The 17,080-nt window shown below is 41.9% G+C and overlaps 1 protein-coding gene and 1 long non-coding RNA gene across 10 annotated transcripts in view; one reads left to right on the top strand and one right to left on the bottom strand.

Moving 5' to 3' along the window:
- LOC135289145 (ceramide transfer protein-like) overlaps positions 1-11,507 on the bottom strand; it is a 179,271-nt gene extending 167,764 nt beyond the window's left edge. For 4 of the 8 annotated variants that reach the window (XR_010351942.1, XM_064402545.1, XM_064402548.1 and 1 more), the window contains exons 1-2: positions 11,152-11,507; positions 8,381-8,515 (exon numbers count right to left, since the gene is read on the bottom strand). Coding sequence is in view for 7 of the 8 variants with exons in the window: in XM_064402545.1 (XP_064258615.1) it covers positions 8,381-8,515; positions 11,152-11,247 (231 nt within the window). In the remaining variant the exon portion in view is untranslated. The remainder of the gene's footprint in view (positions 1-8,380; positions 8,516-11,151) is intronic. The other 4 variants (XM_064402544.1, XM_064402550.1, XM_064402546.1 and 1 more) reach the window with 4 other exon arrangements.
- Positions 11,508-11,545: 38 nt separating this feature from the next.
- On the top strand, positions 11,546-16,661 carry LOC135289147 (uncharacterized). Of its 2 annotated transcripts, none has more exons than XR_010351945.1 (2): positions 11,546-11,719; positions 11,911-16,661. It is a non-coding gene; the product is annotated as an uncharacterized LOC135289147 (long non-coding RNA). The 2 variants fall into 2 exon arrangements; XR_010351944.1 differs by having other exon boundaries at positions 11,546-11,747.
- The last annotated feature ends 419 nt before the right edge of the window (positions 16,662-17,080 follow it).

Genomic DNA, 17,080 nt, shown 5'->3' with positions numbered 1-17,080 from the left:
AGCACACGACATCAACCCAGGAGATCGGTTTTTAATTAAATCCTGGAATTATAGACCATTAATGCCTAAATTTGAAAGCCCCTTTCAGGTACTCCTCATCGCTAATTCGGCTGTGCGAACCAGAGAAAAAGGTTGGACCCACATCATGAGAATTAAAGGACCAGTCCCACCCCCGAGCATTGGACAAGATTCTTCAGTGTCTCCCTCTGGTATTGGACCAGATTCCACACCACTCTCACCCCCGAGCATTGGACAAGATTCTTCAGTGTCTCCCTCTGGTATTGGACCAGATTCTACACCACCCTCACACTCTAACTCAGGACAGGATTCAACCGCATCAGGAGTTAATTCAGCGGAGTATACTATTATAAAAGGACCAAATGACTTAAAATTGACATTCAAAAAGACTGATGAACTGCATAAGAAAAAAGTTTAGAATCATAACATGTCTTAAAGTGTTTTAAGAAATTTGTAAAAGTTAAAAATTGTTAATAAGTAATTCTGGCTAAGTCGTCCCAACTTAGTACCAAAGACCCCAGGTTAATCTTCTCCAGAGTGCTCCCCTAGGAGAGACCAAATTAGCAGGGACAGATCAAGAGAGGTTTAACCCGAAGAGCTTGGAGACTTCTTCGCCATAAAATCCTCAAGAGGCAAGGCCGGGTGGGCAGGCTGTGCAAGATGACCCATACCGGACTCTTGGGAAGGGTAGTAGTGATGGCTCTGATTGCTGGTGGTGCTCTGGAGAGCCCAGGAGAGCTGTGCAATGAGTACTACCAACCTCTCTATGAGAAAGAAGTAAGTTCCTTGCTGAGAGTCCACAACAATTGTGTTAACCTCTCCCAATTGATCTTTTATCAGGAGAATAAGAAAATATATTGGATGGCCCGGAACACCGCCACCCTTAGGCAGCCACTCCTGGGAGACCACCCTGTAGGAGAAACCTGGTGGTGCTTTGAACGTGATGCTACTGAAGCAAACCTAGTAAATCTGGTCAAAGTATTTCTAAATATTAGGAGGGCACGACAAAAACTAATATATTTCAGGAAACCCCTAAACACCTGTTTTGGGTCAATGGTACCATAGCATCCACTGAATTGCCAAGAGACTGGTCTAGTGGTGGCATCATTAGAATTATAAAACAAACTGTCTTTATAATACACAAAGAATCTGGATCAAGTTTAAGAGTTCCTATATATGAGGATTTAAGAAAAACAAAACTGAAGAAGCAATATATGTTAAACAAAATTTTGAAACTACAATCAGAATTAGAAGTAATATCTAATCAGACCGCATTAGCTCTTAATCATGTTAATGACCAACTCAACCAAACCAAAACAGTAATTTATCAAATCAAATTAATTGTAGCAGTCATTAGAAACACCTTAAACAAAATAAGAAAACTAGCATATTTAAGAAATCAAAGGACTCCTACACTTGATTCCAGTTGGTGGGATAATCTATGGACTTTCAAAAAAAAGTTGGAAAACTATAACCTTCACTGTGTGTGCACTTGTTAGTCTGTTCTTATTTCCCTGCTTAACAAAAATAGTGACATCTGCTGTACAGAATGACCTAAGGATCTCTAAAGAAATTAACCTGAAAAAACCAAAAAAGGTAATGAAGTTTGGTAAATATGATCACCAGAGTGCTCAGGAAATGTATAATCAAAACAAAAAATATAGGAAATTCTATGTTAATGAGCCAAAAATTATAAGTTGATGCAAGCTTAAGCTTAAGCCTGATCAAAGAAAAAAAAGGGGGACTGTTATGAATAGAAAGTTGTAATTTTTTTGAGTTTCAGAGTTAAAATACAAGTCAGACGTCTTTGGTTTCGCTGCCAAAGAAAACCTCTTCAATTACCTGTTAATGGCCAGTGATTAACTATTGTTTCCCTGATGCTGGCCGCTTGCCAAAAAGACACCAGGACAGACCCTCCAAGGTAAAGAAAATAGGCAGTGACATCAAAGCCAGTATGCAGATGAGAAATGCATTGCGCCCTGAATTTTTACAGTTTTACAGTTTTTACAAGAAAAACCCCTAAAATCACAAGCCAACAAGTGACTTAAGTGACGTCTAAGGATGGGAGCGTAGTCCCGTACCTGCTTAGACCCTTTTTTTTCTCACCCTAACCTGAAAAGATACTGATTAAAGAGACACCCCGGGTTGTTAAACAAACAAGCTAGGAATCTGCGACTCTCCCGTGAGGACAGAATCCCCAGCTCTGTCTGTAGACCAGTGGACAAAGCTGCATCATCCTCCTTCTCCGTGCCACGCCTGGGAGCAGCGGCGGCGTGGGCGCGACCCGTCGATTTCTCCCCACCTGAGCTGATTCTTCTTAATAAAGGCATTAAAAAGGAGAAAGATCTCCTGCCCATTTATTTCAATACTGTATACTGCAGTATACCATGAAAAATCCAAAAACTGCACATACACCAACAATCCAATATGGATTTCACAAGAAAACCACAAGGCAACACTCAGGAGGATACTCTACCATAAGAGCAAAGTCGTGCTTTGAAGTTCTGTGCTGAGCTGTCAGAAAGAGTACAGCACTCTGGACTCAGACTCACAGTTGTGGAAATGCAAAGTTCCCATTCTATGAAAGCAGGAGAGCTGCAGCTAGAACAGAGGCTGGTTGCACACAGCAGCATACTAAACAAGGACTTGCTTGCTTTGAATCCAAACATAAGCAATTTGATACAGTACAACTGTATAAGCATTTCTATAAATGCAGTGCTACCACTACTGTTCCCATCCTGTTTGTGTCACATCCTCCCATCAGGTCACCTAGACCTCAACAACTAGCACCATCAAGACCATTATCAAGCTAGCTATATGGCATTTGCTCCATGGTACTACATATTGCAGCTAATTTAGGATAAAAGTGTTAAAGACTGACTGCTTTGAATATGTAATGATAATGGTTAGTGTATAAGAACTAATGTATAATGATAATTAACAACCTGTAAGAGCTAATTATAAGCACAAGGTATACTCCTAACAAATGTCAGCCTAAAAGCTTTCATCCTTTAAAATCGACCTGATGTCAGTCTGTATATGTATACATATTTAATTGTGAAACAACTTTTCTCCTGCAATTTAAACTTTTAAGACTTTATTAGATTCTAGTCACAATGCAATCTGGGTTCTTAGCATCTGGAGACATGGAGTAGCAAGTTCTGTTTAACTGGTCCTCTTAACTGGAGAACCGTAGACTTCAACTGAGTGGAAAGACAGCAAACAGACTAAGTAGCTGAAGTATGCTAGAAGATTTGGTCTAAACAACACTGATTACAATTAAGGAGGAACATGGCAAAAGCAGCAATTGAAGTTCATGTCTAAAGGAGGAGCTGAGGTCACTTGGTCTGTTCAGCCAGGAGACTGAGGGGAGACCTCATTGCAGTGTACAACTTCCTTGTGAGGGGAGGAGGGGCAGACACTGATCTCCTCTCTGGTGACCAGCGACAGAACCCAAGGGAATGGCATGAAGTTGTGTCAGGGGAGGTTGAGGTTGGATATTAGAAAAAGATTCTTCACCCAAAGGATGGTTGGGCACTGGAACAGGGTCCCCAGGGAAGTGGTTACAGCACCAAGCCTGAAAGAGTTCAAGAAGCTTTTGGAAAACACTCTCAGGCACATGGTGTGACTCTTGGGATGTCCTGTGAAGGGCCAGAAATTTGACTTGATGATCCTGATGGGTCCCTTCCAACTCAGGATATTCTATAATTATATTCAAGTACTAAAGCTGAATACTTTAGCAATATTACATAATGCAAAAATATTTTGTTATTTAATACTTTCATAAATTACTGATTTTTTTCACCCATCCTGATCATATTATGACAAAGAACTCCATAATGATTAACAGTCTCATTTAAACTGATCTGAATGTGTACTTTTCCACTTCTGACCTAATTTCTTCAATACATACTAAGAAATCTTCCAGGTTTTCACCCAGTCAAATATTTGCATTTTGCTTGCCAAGGATATTAGTACTTCATACAGTATTTTGATAAATACAGGACAATATTTTGACATTTTCACTCTGAACATCAACCCAGCCACTGCTGGTTCAGATAACTCAGACTGTAATATTCATATACAAATTTGTAGTGAGTATGTGAATGCTACAAATTATTGTCCAGGAGAATCCCATGTTGCAAACAATTTCTGCCTGTCTCACCAACAGCAGCCCCATCTCATCTCCTAGGCATCAAATCTTTCTCTCCCTCACTCTTCTATTGCTCTTTGGCATTTTCCACTTCAGAATACAATCACCTCAGGCCTTTCACATATAAATAAGCATTCTTGACCACATGTGTCTCTGCAATGTTTTTTGGATGCACTGTCTACCATCGCCATTCAGATTTCTCTCCCATTTAACCAAGATTTTCCACCAATCTGGATGTAACTATAAAATTATTTAAAGCTCACACCAAAGCCTAAAAGTATAATTGCCTTGTGTTCTAAATGAACCCCTATCTAGTTAGGGCTTGTATTCTATATCTTCATTTACTCAAGTCATCTTTTTAGCAGCAATTAAGGCTGAGAAAGTACTTCATCAAGTTAGAGGAAACCAATTATTTAATTAAGTGCTCTCATACTAAAACATAGTTTTCCAACCTCAGACAATTGGAAGCAATACTTCCACATGCAATTAGCAAGTATTACAAATTTATTGCTATGGTAGTTCTGCCCAGGGCATGGATTCACAGCTTAGCTTTTTTAATAAAAGCTTTCACCCAACTGCAGCAGTAATTTAGTGTATCCAAGCTAGACTAATGGAACAAAACTTGAATCTGTACATATATCAACTTTTTAATAATACCCATAATTCCTTGATCACAGCAGACTTTTCAACTTGAGTTCAAGCCTCCTCTCTGTTATAAACTGATTAAACACCTTCAAAGCTTTTAGCCAGATAATGTAAAACACAACACAGCATAATATATGGACTTTCACTGCCTTCTTTCAGAAGTTAATTCACATGGCTAGTTCTTGAGAGTTCATTATTTAATGTAATCCAGTGAGTATAGAATATTCATCCTTGTCAGAGACTGGAAAAAATTGATGTCTCGAGACATTTTGGGATGTATATGTGTGTGATGGAAGGGACAGGTCAGACCTTGCTTTGGCAAGGCAGTGAAATGCTCCACTCCCCAGGCATAGAACCAGCATCCCAGTCCCACAGTGTCTGTCAATCAGGGTACACTGGGGCAGTGCTACACTCTGCCCTAACCCAGCTCCTGAGAGGCTGAGTGACCAGAAGTCCCACCTGAGAGGAGGGTCCATGGAGGCCCTGGGATTTAAAAGGCTGACCATGATGTGACCACGTACCTGACCCTGCCTCCTCTTGGAATCCACACTGGAACCCAGGAGTTGGTAGCTAGATGTGTGTTCTGTATCTTTTTTGTCTCTCTTTCTTCTCCTTCTAATTCTCTTTTCATGGTAACATAACATTAAACAGTTTAAAAGTTGCTAAGTTAAATGGGCTAAGTTAATGCTATGCTAAGTGTTTTATGTTGAATTGGATGTTGTATTAAATCCTTTGCCAAACTTCCTTGATTTCTATATTTTATCTGTAAACTTTTGTGTAATTTTGACCTCTTGAGACTATCTGGTTGATATTTCTTCTGTGCACCGACCCAAAGTAAAGGAACCTCAGTTTACCCCCTTACATTTAGATGTTCTGGCGTGTTACAATCCTTTAGTCCTCTATTCCAGAGAAATCAGCTTCTTGGTTACAGTGGTTAATATAGTCCAACCAGACCCCACATTTTCCATTCAATTAAAGACTATTGTCACAGGAATCTGTGGATTTCCAAATGCAGCATTCACATCTCCTAATTTTATGATTTATCATAAGGCTTATCTTCATTGCTGAAAATACAGTAAGACTACACAATGAGAGCAGTTTTCCAAATTTATGCTTATACATCAATGAAACATGGGCATTCTATACTACTAGTAGCATTAATTACACACAGAAAATCATTACATCTCCCATCAGACAAATGGGCATACCTAATCTGAGCACCTAAAAGAAGACTTGGTGAGAATCCAGTCCCCTCCCTCTCCTACAAGGAAACATTACAGTCATTAACACCATTTCATACCACTCATACCCTGCTTTGTACTTAAGGAAAATTTCCTGCAATACAGAAGGTTAGGAGATAGGTAGTTACTATGCCTCACTGGATTAGCGAGATCAAGGAAAACTATACTTACAGTATAGTGAAAGACTGTCAACAAATATTCAAGATGAGGATCCCAATCACATCAGATCAGTGCTACTAAACATGAAGTCAGTAAGAAACCCAACTTCTCTACGAAAGTCATCACAAAACATACAGTAATGAATAAGTTCCACTGATAACAAAAATAACTTCATTATTATCTACACATTTTATCAACTACTGGTATTCTCCTATGCATTTAGATACATGTTAGTAAGCTTTATTAAGACATTACAAGAACATGAAAATAAAGATTAACTATCTACTACAGGAAGACAAAACAATTATAATTCATTTTCTATTATAGAAAACAGGTTTTAAAAAAATGTAATTTGCTACCAAAGTATCAAACCAGAAGCATTCATGCTGAAAAAGTAAATTTCTGTATCCTAGAGACACATGACCTAATAGTGTTCCTGAACCTTTAATACTTACATAGCAATTACTAACTGCAACTAGAAATAATTAACAGCTGTTTACCAGGTTTTAGATGTGCCATTTCAAACTACAAGAAATTAAACTATCAAATACCAGTCACCAAACATGATTCTGAATGAAAATGAAACAACTAAAATATCAGAATAATTTTGAGAAATATTTTTTATTCTTTCTCAATATACTTAAGAAGCTCCAGAACTGGGGGGAAAGGGGGTGAGTCAACAATTCAACACCAAGTTACCAAATGCAACAAGTGCCAGATAGAAGAGAGGAAAAACACTATCTGCAAGAAGTTTGTGTTACACACTTCCTAGTCATAAGAAAAGGAGCTCACCAACTTCCCTTCCCAAAGCACAATATACCAAAACATTCCCAAAACAATATCAGCGTTACTATATTCTCCACCATCAGAACTGGAATTCAAGCTGCTGAGATGTACTCTACAGCACATTTCCAGACATCTCTTGGCCTACCTCCCTGACACCACCTTCCTGTCTCTGCCTGGTTGGCATGTTATGCCTCTCACTAGTGAATAAAACATCTTTTTGAAAGTCCTGATCAGAGACTGGTACCTCTACAGACTACCAGAAGTACACTTAAATAAGCACTTCTAGATGCTGCTGCTGCTGTGCACCATAAATTCCTAAAAAAAAAAAAAAAATTGAGCAAGTTTAAAAGTTTAAGCAGCTTTAAAAAGAACTTTGAAAGAAATCAGGCAATCTATTTTAATTTTCAGATTACTACAATACCTGTCAGACATCTAAATGTAAAAATCTGTATTTTCTTCACAATCTTTTTACCAAAATACATAAAGTTGATGCAATCAGTCCAGTCTTTTTTTTTTTCCAAATCCAACCGTGTTTTTAAAAAAACACACTATTTTTAAGCTGAATATTAGTAAAGGGAACTTCTTGTCATCCTCAATTCAGTTTGAAAGCAAAACATTTGGTGGAATAAGAACATAAATACTAAGATTTAACACTACTGCTCTAGGAAGTCATGTGCTACACAAGTCCAGCTTTCCCCCTTCCTCCAGTCAAATACCTGGCTATTTAACAGTAACACAGAAAAGCATGCTTTTTGGCAAGCATTAGTCATAATTAATATATATAACTCTGAAAGCTACAAAAATGTTTTTCTTCTTTATCTTCTAAGGCAAGTTCATTTTTATAAGAGTTCACTTATATGTAAGCTCTTTATTCTTACTAGCATAATGCCGGATCTTTTAACATTAGGCAGAAACAGCACCCCACTTTAGAGAAGGAAATACATAGCACAACATTTTCTTTTACAATTTTTGTACAGAATTATGTTCAGAAAGTACAGTCAAAGAAATATTACCCTCTCTTTCTAATGTGAAGTGTAAAGACTGTGATGGATGCTGCTGCCTTTGCAAAGTTGGTCCAGGGTCTTAGGCTGACCCTTGGGAAAACTCCACCTCCTCCAGAAGCAAACTCTATCCCTACCCACAGAAACCTCCAAGATAACAGATATGAAGAGCTGCATATTGCAATCACAGATAAAACCAGCTTGTTTTCTTATTAGTAACTTCTTTCCCTGGCTCCACAGTGTTGCGCTAATATAACTAATCTTAATATTAAACAACCTACAAGAATTTATTTGCCATACCCATGTTTACTTTCACCAGACATTAGCCTACAAATATGCAACACCCAAAAACATCTCAGTACTGAAATAGCACTTACTGTAATCACAGCCTTGCTCAAACAGATAGAGCCTCTACAGCCATACTCCGTTTCATCTTCAGACTTGTAGTAACTGAGTATGTTGCTTTTCAGAATTACCCATCGATCCTGCCACCCATGAATGTAATTTGTCCACTGGAAAAAAAATAAATTCAAAGATCAGCTAATAAAAAACCAACAATTAAAAATACTTTGGCTGATATTTCTCAGGCTTCAGGAAAGACACTTCTACATCAAAGTTCCTTCTTTATATTCACCATAAAATTGTATGCAGGATATACAATAGGAAAAAAACCCAACACACTGGAGTTCTGAAACTTTTAGAGACCAGTAGGATACACTTCTGTGAGGCCCCAGAAAACTTGCTCAAACAGACTGTTAAAAGGGCTTACAGTTTTTCATGTACTCTGAGTTAGATGCAAGGAAGAAATACTGACAAGATATTCTCAAGAGGTCAAAACAACAAGAGAAACTTTACTGGCAACTTCAGAAAATCAGAGAACTTTGGCAAAATTTAAAGCAGCATTCGACATAAAACATCCCACAAAGCATAAACGTAGCAAACTCCAAACCTGTCTGATTTTAAGTTACTCAAAACTCTGAGAAGAAGGAATTAAAACAGAAGATACATAGAAAAGAACAAATATAACTACCAATCCTAGTTCCAGCAGTGTTCATCTGATAGAAATTCCAAGAGGAGGTAGGGTCAAGATATGTTCGCCTCATGTTCTGGGTTAAATACCCTTTGGCTTTCCTGGGTCCTTCTGGTCATCTGGCCCTCTGGAGCTAGACTGGGGCTCCAGGGGTGGGGTGTGGGGCATTGCTTCCAGTGTGCCAGTAATTGGCAGCCACTGCAGGGCTGGAATACAGGCCCAGGGGAGTGGGGTGTACAGGGCAGTGCATTGCCCCACAAAAGGCAAGGCCCAACCTGCCCCTTGCCACACACATGCACCCGAAATGTTTAGAGCCAGCAATCCTTCCAGTCTCACAACTTGTAATAAGATTCTCTTACCAAATTATTCCATTTCCTCCAAAGCTTTGCTCTTTACCAAAGGGCAGAACTGAAACAGTAGTGCATACACAGAGAACTGTAGCCTACTTTTATTTATTTAGACAGTAATTATACACATTAAGTTATTAAAAGTAACTATTTCTTTAGTAGAAAGCTTGGTGTGCTACCATTTGATTTTATTTGGCTTGTCTCAAGTATTGCTGAGGTGTCAACTAGTAAAAAGTAAATGTCCCTCAAGCATATTCACTGCAACAGGTTTCACCATATTCGGCTATTCATATTCCATTCTACGTTCTCACAGAAAAGGCAGCATCAGCTACACTCAGCACAATCATCCAGAAACGTTTGCATGTATGTAAGCTACAGAATGTCAGAAAAAGCCATGACTTCACCTGCTACACCAGTAAAATACAGCACTAGGACTTATTAGATTATAAGATTTTACAGATGAGAGCCAAGGGCCTTCTTTCCTCCTAGCTGTTCCTCCCATCTCTAGGCTTAGAAACATTTTCAAGACTGAAGGAGTTCACAGAGTCCCTCACAAAAAAGAGTACTAGCCCCATCACAGCTCCTCTCAGCATCCAGGGCCTACTTATAATTTCAGTACTCTATGATATGTGCCTTCTACACAGGTCTGTGTCTGGCCTTATTGCATAGGAAAGAAATTCAAAACATAGTGCTTTAATTCTAAAAATATTTCAACATTATTCTGAAAGTGTTTTCTGTTTAAAAAAAAAAATCTGCTTTCAAACTCAGTAATTCAATATTCAGTTTTAAAATACTCCTTAAGTTTCCCAATATCATTCAACACATATTTGCAAGTCATTTAACTTTCAGTGATATAAGAGCAAAAAGTGATGCTTATTTTTAAAAGGGGGAAATAAACTTCAGTGTAATTTTTCTTCCACTCCTCCCCACCTCCTGTATCTCCCGCTGCAGGGGTATTTTATCGCCCTGTTTTGATAGTTGGACCAAAGATTGTGTCATTCGTGGTGGGGAATGGTCTGGGAAGTGACCACGAGCAGCGCCTGCCTTTAGGAAGCTCCCGAGCAGGCATGTGTGATGTCGCGGCTCCAGACCACACCCAGGTCTGATGTCAGCTTCGGCTAGAAGCTTACGGAGTGGGGGAAACACCTCTCCGCGCGTACCTGGCTGCCCCCTCGCGGGCCTCTTTCCGGAAGCTTACACCAGCCAGCCAGACAGCATGCTCGATACGGGGGCAGCAGGGACAGCCAGCCGCCAACCCCTCCCCCAGCTGCGGCTGAAGCCGCAGCCGCGGTTCTTCCTCAAGAAACTGCTCCCTCATGCCGCCTCTCGAAGGTTGCGAGGGGTGGGGGAAGGACGGACAGGCACTAAGCAGATGCGAGTATAAGGACGTGAGCTGCCTCCTCCTCTCCTGATCCAGGAGGGATGTGGTGGTGCCTCCGGCTGAGGGAGGGGGTGCGGGGGATTTGTGCCGGACGCCGGAGCGGCTGCCTAGCAGGCTCCACGCCATCAGGTGGCGGCTGCATCGGCCATGACGGCGCCTTCCACGCCCCCACCAGGCCCCTCCACCGGCGCCGGGGGACGCAGGAGCCTTAGCCTGATCCTCCGGAATAGCGGGGTGGGGAGGAAACAGGCAGCCGGGGCTGACAGCCTTCAGCTAGCTTCAGAATTAGGGTTAGGGCCGAGCTGTAGGAGGGGGACTGTAGTGCGACGCGGAAAAGGGAAGCGAGAGGCCGTCAGGCACAGGCTGCGGGGAGGAGGAAAGGCAGCTTACCTTGCTGAGTACCCCACAGAGCTCAACAGGCAGCCCGAGCTCTGTCTCGGGGTCATCTTCGGAACCAGAGGAATTCCAACTCTGATTGTCCGACATAGCCGAACAGGGAAGAACCGAGCGAGCCCCGCCCACAGCAGCCTCCGCTTCCTCCTGCTGAAGGGACGGGAGCAGCGGGCTCTTCTTGAGTAGTACCACCAGCAACCGGCCGGCGCCAAGGCACACAAGCCTGGATTTCCCTCTCACTATTGCTCCACAGCCCCTACCCGCGGCTAAAACCACAACACAGAGACGGCGAGGAGACACAAGTACGCGTCTGCCTGCCACGCATTCCACTTAGAGCGTAGCAGCCACCACCATCTTACACGAGTGTTAAGTGCCACTATTTATTAGCTCCGCCCCTCGCCGTCCTTTCCAGGTCCCTAGCCGGGCCGCGCGGCGGCTGCCGGGACTTGTAGTCTTCTTTCTTTCAGCAGTAAGGCTGGCTACAATTGGCTCTTGGAGACGCAGTGGTTCTCTCTCGTCGCCGGATGGCCGCCATCTTGACTTCGTCGTTTCTGTGGAGCTAGCGGTGGGTTTCGCCTTCGTAACTCGATGAGGTGGGGAGCTCTGTTTCCTCTGCCGCCGGACGAGGGCAGTGGTGCTGCTTAGGGCGATGTTTGCTTGCCTTTTTTTTTTTTTTTTTTTTTGGAGGGGGGGTGAGGGAGAAGGACCATTTCTTTACTAAGGTAAAGCGTTTCTCTGTCTCTGCTCACTTTCTAGATTGAGAGAAATAGTATTGCCGTCCACTATCTCAAGCCATCAGGATTTGGGAGATGTGTGGCAAACCTTTCTGGCCAGAGGAACTATGACTTAAGACACAACCATAGTTACTAGCTGGGCAGAGCTGCAGATGTCACACCTCCTTGTGGTCCTGCTGGAATGCCGTCATGGTAATTGAGTTGACTTCTGCCCAGAGACTGTGTTATAGGTTGCTTCCTCCCTATCATCTGGCTGTGCCTACAATATCCTGGATGTGTTGGAATCCCTGAGATGCAGTATCCCTCTTGACAAGGTGCACATGGTGTTCAAGTTGAGATGGGAATTACCTGAAACATTCAAGGGCCTTGCTGTTTTTTGATCAGTTGGCCAAATGGACAACTTGGCATTCCAAGCTGTGGTCACAGTGAAAGAAATCTTAGTTTGAGGGATCTTATTAAAATAGATCCAGTTCTAGTTAATGGAACTGTTCCATCTTTGGTTGCTCTCTGGTATCATCCCAGACATGGCAAAAGGGTGTGGACCATCATATTATTGCTCTGATTGCAAGCATATATGGTAACATCAAGATGTATATCGACATGATGAGCAGTCGGATCCCATCAGGATTTGGATTGGGAATCGGTGATTCAATGTCTCAGATTCTATTTAACCTAGCTGTGAACCCTCTGCTGTGGAAGCTTGAAGAGGAGGGATATGGTTACCAATGTTGTGAGAAAAATTTAACATTTATGACTTTTCCAGATGACCTTGTTTTGTTAAGTGGATCATGGGAGGGAATTAAGAGAAATATTGAAATCTTAAATGCTTTTTGTGATCTTACAGGCCTGAGGATGCAAGGGGAGAAGTGCTATGACTTCTATATCAAGCCTGTCAAGGACTCATATACCATCAGTGACTGTCCACCAGGGACAATTAATGGCCTGCCCCTCAATATGACTGATCCTGATAACTGAGAAATACCTGGGATTTTGCATTGATCCATGGGTAGGAATATCAAAAACAGACTTACTGAGAAAACTGGAAGATTGGCTACATCAGATTGAAAAGGCTCTTTTAAAACCATTTCAGAAGGTAGACATCTTGAAAGGATATACTATCCCCAGATTGATCTATTTGGCAGACCAGGCTGGTATGAAAGCCATGGACCTTGAGTCTTGATTTGGCAATTAGATCTGCCATCAAGAACTGGTTGCATTTACCTTCAAGTATATCTGATGTCATCCTTTATTCCAGCACAAGAGATGGTGGCCTAGGTATTACCAGACTGTCAGGACTAATCCCCAGTATACAAGCTTGAAGACTGTATAGGATCACACAGTCTTCAGATGAAACAATGAGAGTAATTATAAGGGAAGAGGAAATTCAGAGGGAATTTGAAAAACTATGGATAACAGCAGGTGGTGACAAAGTTCCATCACTTTGGGACCCAAAACCAGTTATGGCAATGATAGGGAAGATGTTTGCTAATGTCTTTACAAAAAATTTGATGGGCGAGGGTATGGGTGTTAACGTCTTTGAAACAGGTCTTAATGTCTCTACTAACTTCAAGCAGCAGGTTTGTTACAGAGCCCAGACAGCTTGGCTCCTGAAACAGCCAAGTGGGTCTGCACAAGCCTGAACTTCTGATGTTTGGGGTAAAATGACAGGTTCAAGGGGGGATATGTGGTAGGCGGTTCAGGTAGGTTTCCTAGTACCTCAGTCAATGGGGAAAGGAAGAGGGCAACATGCTGCCAGGAGTTTAGGATAATGGAGGCAGTGTCCTCCAAAACCTTGAGAGAGAAAACCCCGCAGACACGTGCCCCAGTGGACTCTCTCTCTATTTGAATAAAGTTGCAGGGCTCCTCTGTCTCCTTTATGGATACTGCTTTTTCATAGTGTGATTTTTCCACACAAGATGGGAGCTCATCTGGGATCCTTCCACCATCTAGGGCCAGCACACGGCAAGAGGAGCTGGAGGCGCGCCTCACCTAGTTCCGGTGACCAGCTCCCTTTGACGCTGGCCAACACTGGGCGATTGATTGGGTACCCGAGACAGTCCAGGAGACAGACAAGAGGCAGACCAAGGGGCTTCATGAAGAGTCCACAGGAAAGGACCACTGGAAATCTCACCAGGGAGTAAAACATGGCAGGATGCCTGGAGGGGCAGTAAAGGAAAGTTGAGAAAAGGTCTCAACTATAGGGGTGACAATCCCAAAATACCTTCAAAGGGTCCTTTGGGAGAATGTTGAGATGTTTTGCACATTCTCCCAGAGGCAGTTAAGGACATGGACGCCCAGAAGGGTCAATAAGGGCAGTCGAGAAGGAATCTTGGAAAAGGATTGGCTGAAGGGGAGTGTGGAGGAATATGGTTAAGGCAAATAGCAACGGGAGACTGTATGATAAGGAAAGAGAAACAGTGAGAACTGGTATGTTCTCTGCCTTATCTTCATAGTCTCTAGTCTAATACGGGGTGGCTGCAAGTCTTATGTACTCCCAGCTTCCAGGATATGGAAAACAGGGAGGTACTGCTCCTACACCCCCACCCCTCCCCGGGTCATTATGAAGCCAGGGTGGAGAATTTGGGGTTGACCACTTACTACTCAGGACTTGAGAGGATTTCTCTATGGTGAGGAGTGCCGAGGCCAGGTGCGAGAGAGCAGGACCGGTGGCATGGGCTGGGGACGAGTAGGGAGGTGCACGACCAAGCTGGGGCTGTGGGGCAGCCATGGGCTCAGTGCCGGGCGGTGCCCAATGCCGCCACCCCCCCGGGGCAGGGGCTGCAGTGGCCCCCGGCCCCCATGAGGTTCCGGGAAGTCCCGTCCGCTTGCCCGTCCCTGTGACACTGCCGGCTGTGCCCTCCCTGAGCTGCGACAGCATCTGGTGCTTTGCAAAGCATGTGGTGCTGGGAGAGCGCCCAGGGGCCTGGACGGGTTTGCTGGGGGGGCGGGGTGGGCGTCTGGACACTCCGTCAGGACAGGGACCGGCTTTGGTGTATGGTGTAAGATACAGGGACCAGCTTTGATTTAAGATACAATGTGTCACCAAAGCCTGGCCCTATATAAGAAGGGATTTTGTTTGGATCACCAGGGAGGCCAATGATTTTGCAGAGTTTGGCGGTTGTGGAAGGGTGAGAGCTCACATGCAGCGGGAGCAGGGGCTGGAGAGGTGGCAGTGAACCCTTGCAAGAGTTGGTTAGAAAGGCACATCAGGTATATGAAAGAAAGGATAAGGTAAAGGTACAGACAAGGATAATAGCAGTTTTTACAAGCTCGATTGAGAAGGAATCAATGTGCCATTTGTAAAAAAACAAAAGGAGAACATTAGAAATGGATTGTTAAGGGTGTCAGGATCTTCTAATGTACCGGGAGCTCACCACACTGGAGCCCTTATGAAAGGGGATTCTTTTGATAATTCAGGGAGTAAGTGGGAAAGATGAGCCTGTATGCTTTATTCAACCACTATTGGTGAGTGTGTGAGATGGGTTTGAAAGGCATGAATTTCTGTTCCTAGTTGTGATTGTGATTTGCTAGGAGGGGATTTGATGACTGAGTTGGGAATGCAAGTAAGTGTGAAAAACAGAGTTCACTCCTTAGAATTTTTAAAAGTTTAATAATAATAGGATAAAAGAGGGACAATATTTCCAGCTCTGGGGTGCTCCTGGCCAACAGCCAAAGAACACGGTTGTGAAAAACGCCAATCACTTGTTTTTAAAAATTTTCAAAGTTTAATAGTAATAAAATGGTTATAACAATAGTAATATAAAATTTGAACAATTGAGATTAGGACAATATGAGACAATAAAAACAAAGAGTTACAGACGTCCGGGTACCTTTTTCTGGGCAAAATAAGCCCGAAAAAGGACACCTGTTAACACCCTTAAAAACAATAGCCTGTTGCATATTCATACACGTCATACATGATGCATAAATTCCATTCAAACACAGGATTTTGTCTGGTCATTGTCAACTTCTTCCTCTGAATCCTAATGGTGCCTTCATGGTGGGAAGAAGTTAGTTTCTTCTGATAAAAGAGCAATAAATTCTCTTTCTCTGAAAGATTTAGGTGTCTTGTGGCTGCTATCTCACTGCGAGTCCTTTCTTTTTTTAAAAAAAGTATCTTACATAGCATAGTTTCTATTTTAACATTATGTTATAACCTAAAACTGTATTTAACACACTACTTGAGAAAATTAATACAGCATAATTTTCTAACATAACACATATAATACTCATTTAATATTTGCAAAAAGCAACTAACTATCTGCTGCTGTGGAATGCAACAGGTGCATCTTCCATTGGTCCATGTGGATTGTTTTCAATTGATGACCAATCACAGCCACCTGTGCCAAGGCTGTGAGCAGTCACAGGATTTTGTTATGCATTCTATTCTATTCTTGTTCTTTGTAGCCTTCTGATCATTCTTCTCTCTCTGTTCTTTTAGTATAGTTTTAATGTAGTATTTTAATATAATATATAACATAATAAATCAGCCTTCTGATGAAAATGGAGTCAAGCCTCGTGTCCCCACACATGGAGTATCCACTGCAACATCCTGGTTATCACTTGGAGGATTCATTCAACAGAAAGGGGAGCAACATGATCACTTTACACCATTTGTTTGGTTACATAGAGGTATTTTAACACCTAGTGTTCAGCTAAGGCCTATAATATAGTATATTCACCCCACTACGGTTTCTATAAACTATGCAATACATACTTAAACTTATAGATTTTGTTATACTGGCAAACAGCTAAATAAAGGTATACATATGATATCTGAATACTTATGATCAATGCAAAAACTAATATATATATATATATATATATAAATGCGAAAGCCAATATATTGCGGTCCTCTTTTTTTAACCCTCCTTTCAAATATGAATGGGCTTCAACTGTAACTGAATTTACCTCCCAGCCATTGCTGCTTGTTTCAATGCTGGCTGCAGTAAAGATGAGCATTGATTTCTCCCACATCTCTATTCCCCTTCAAGTATTTAAACTCTGCAAGCTAGTCACCTCCCAAGCTTCTTTTTAATAAGGCAAACAGACTGAGCTCTTTTAAGTCTCATAGTAATGTGTCCCCTACACATCTCATCCCATGGATTATATGTATTTTATTAAATATTTTTTTAACCCATTCTGGTTGATTTTCAATGCAATAGAGAAGCTGTTCTAGCAGTCAAAAAAAA

This window comes from Passer domesticus, chromosome W (assembly GCF_036417665.1).
Source record: "Passer domesticus isolate bPasDom1 chromosome W, bPasDom1.hap1, whole genome shotgun sequence".
NCBI classification, from domain to species: Eukaryota; Metazoa; Chordata; class Aves; order Passeriformes; family Passeridae; genus Passer; species Passer domesticus.
Note: the sequence above shows the minus strand (reverse complement) of the source record. Positions and strands in the feature narration are given on the sequence as shown.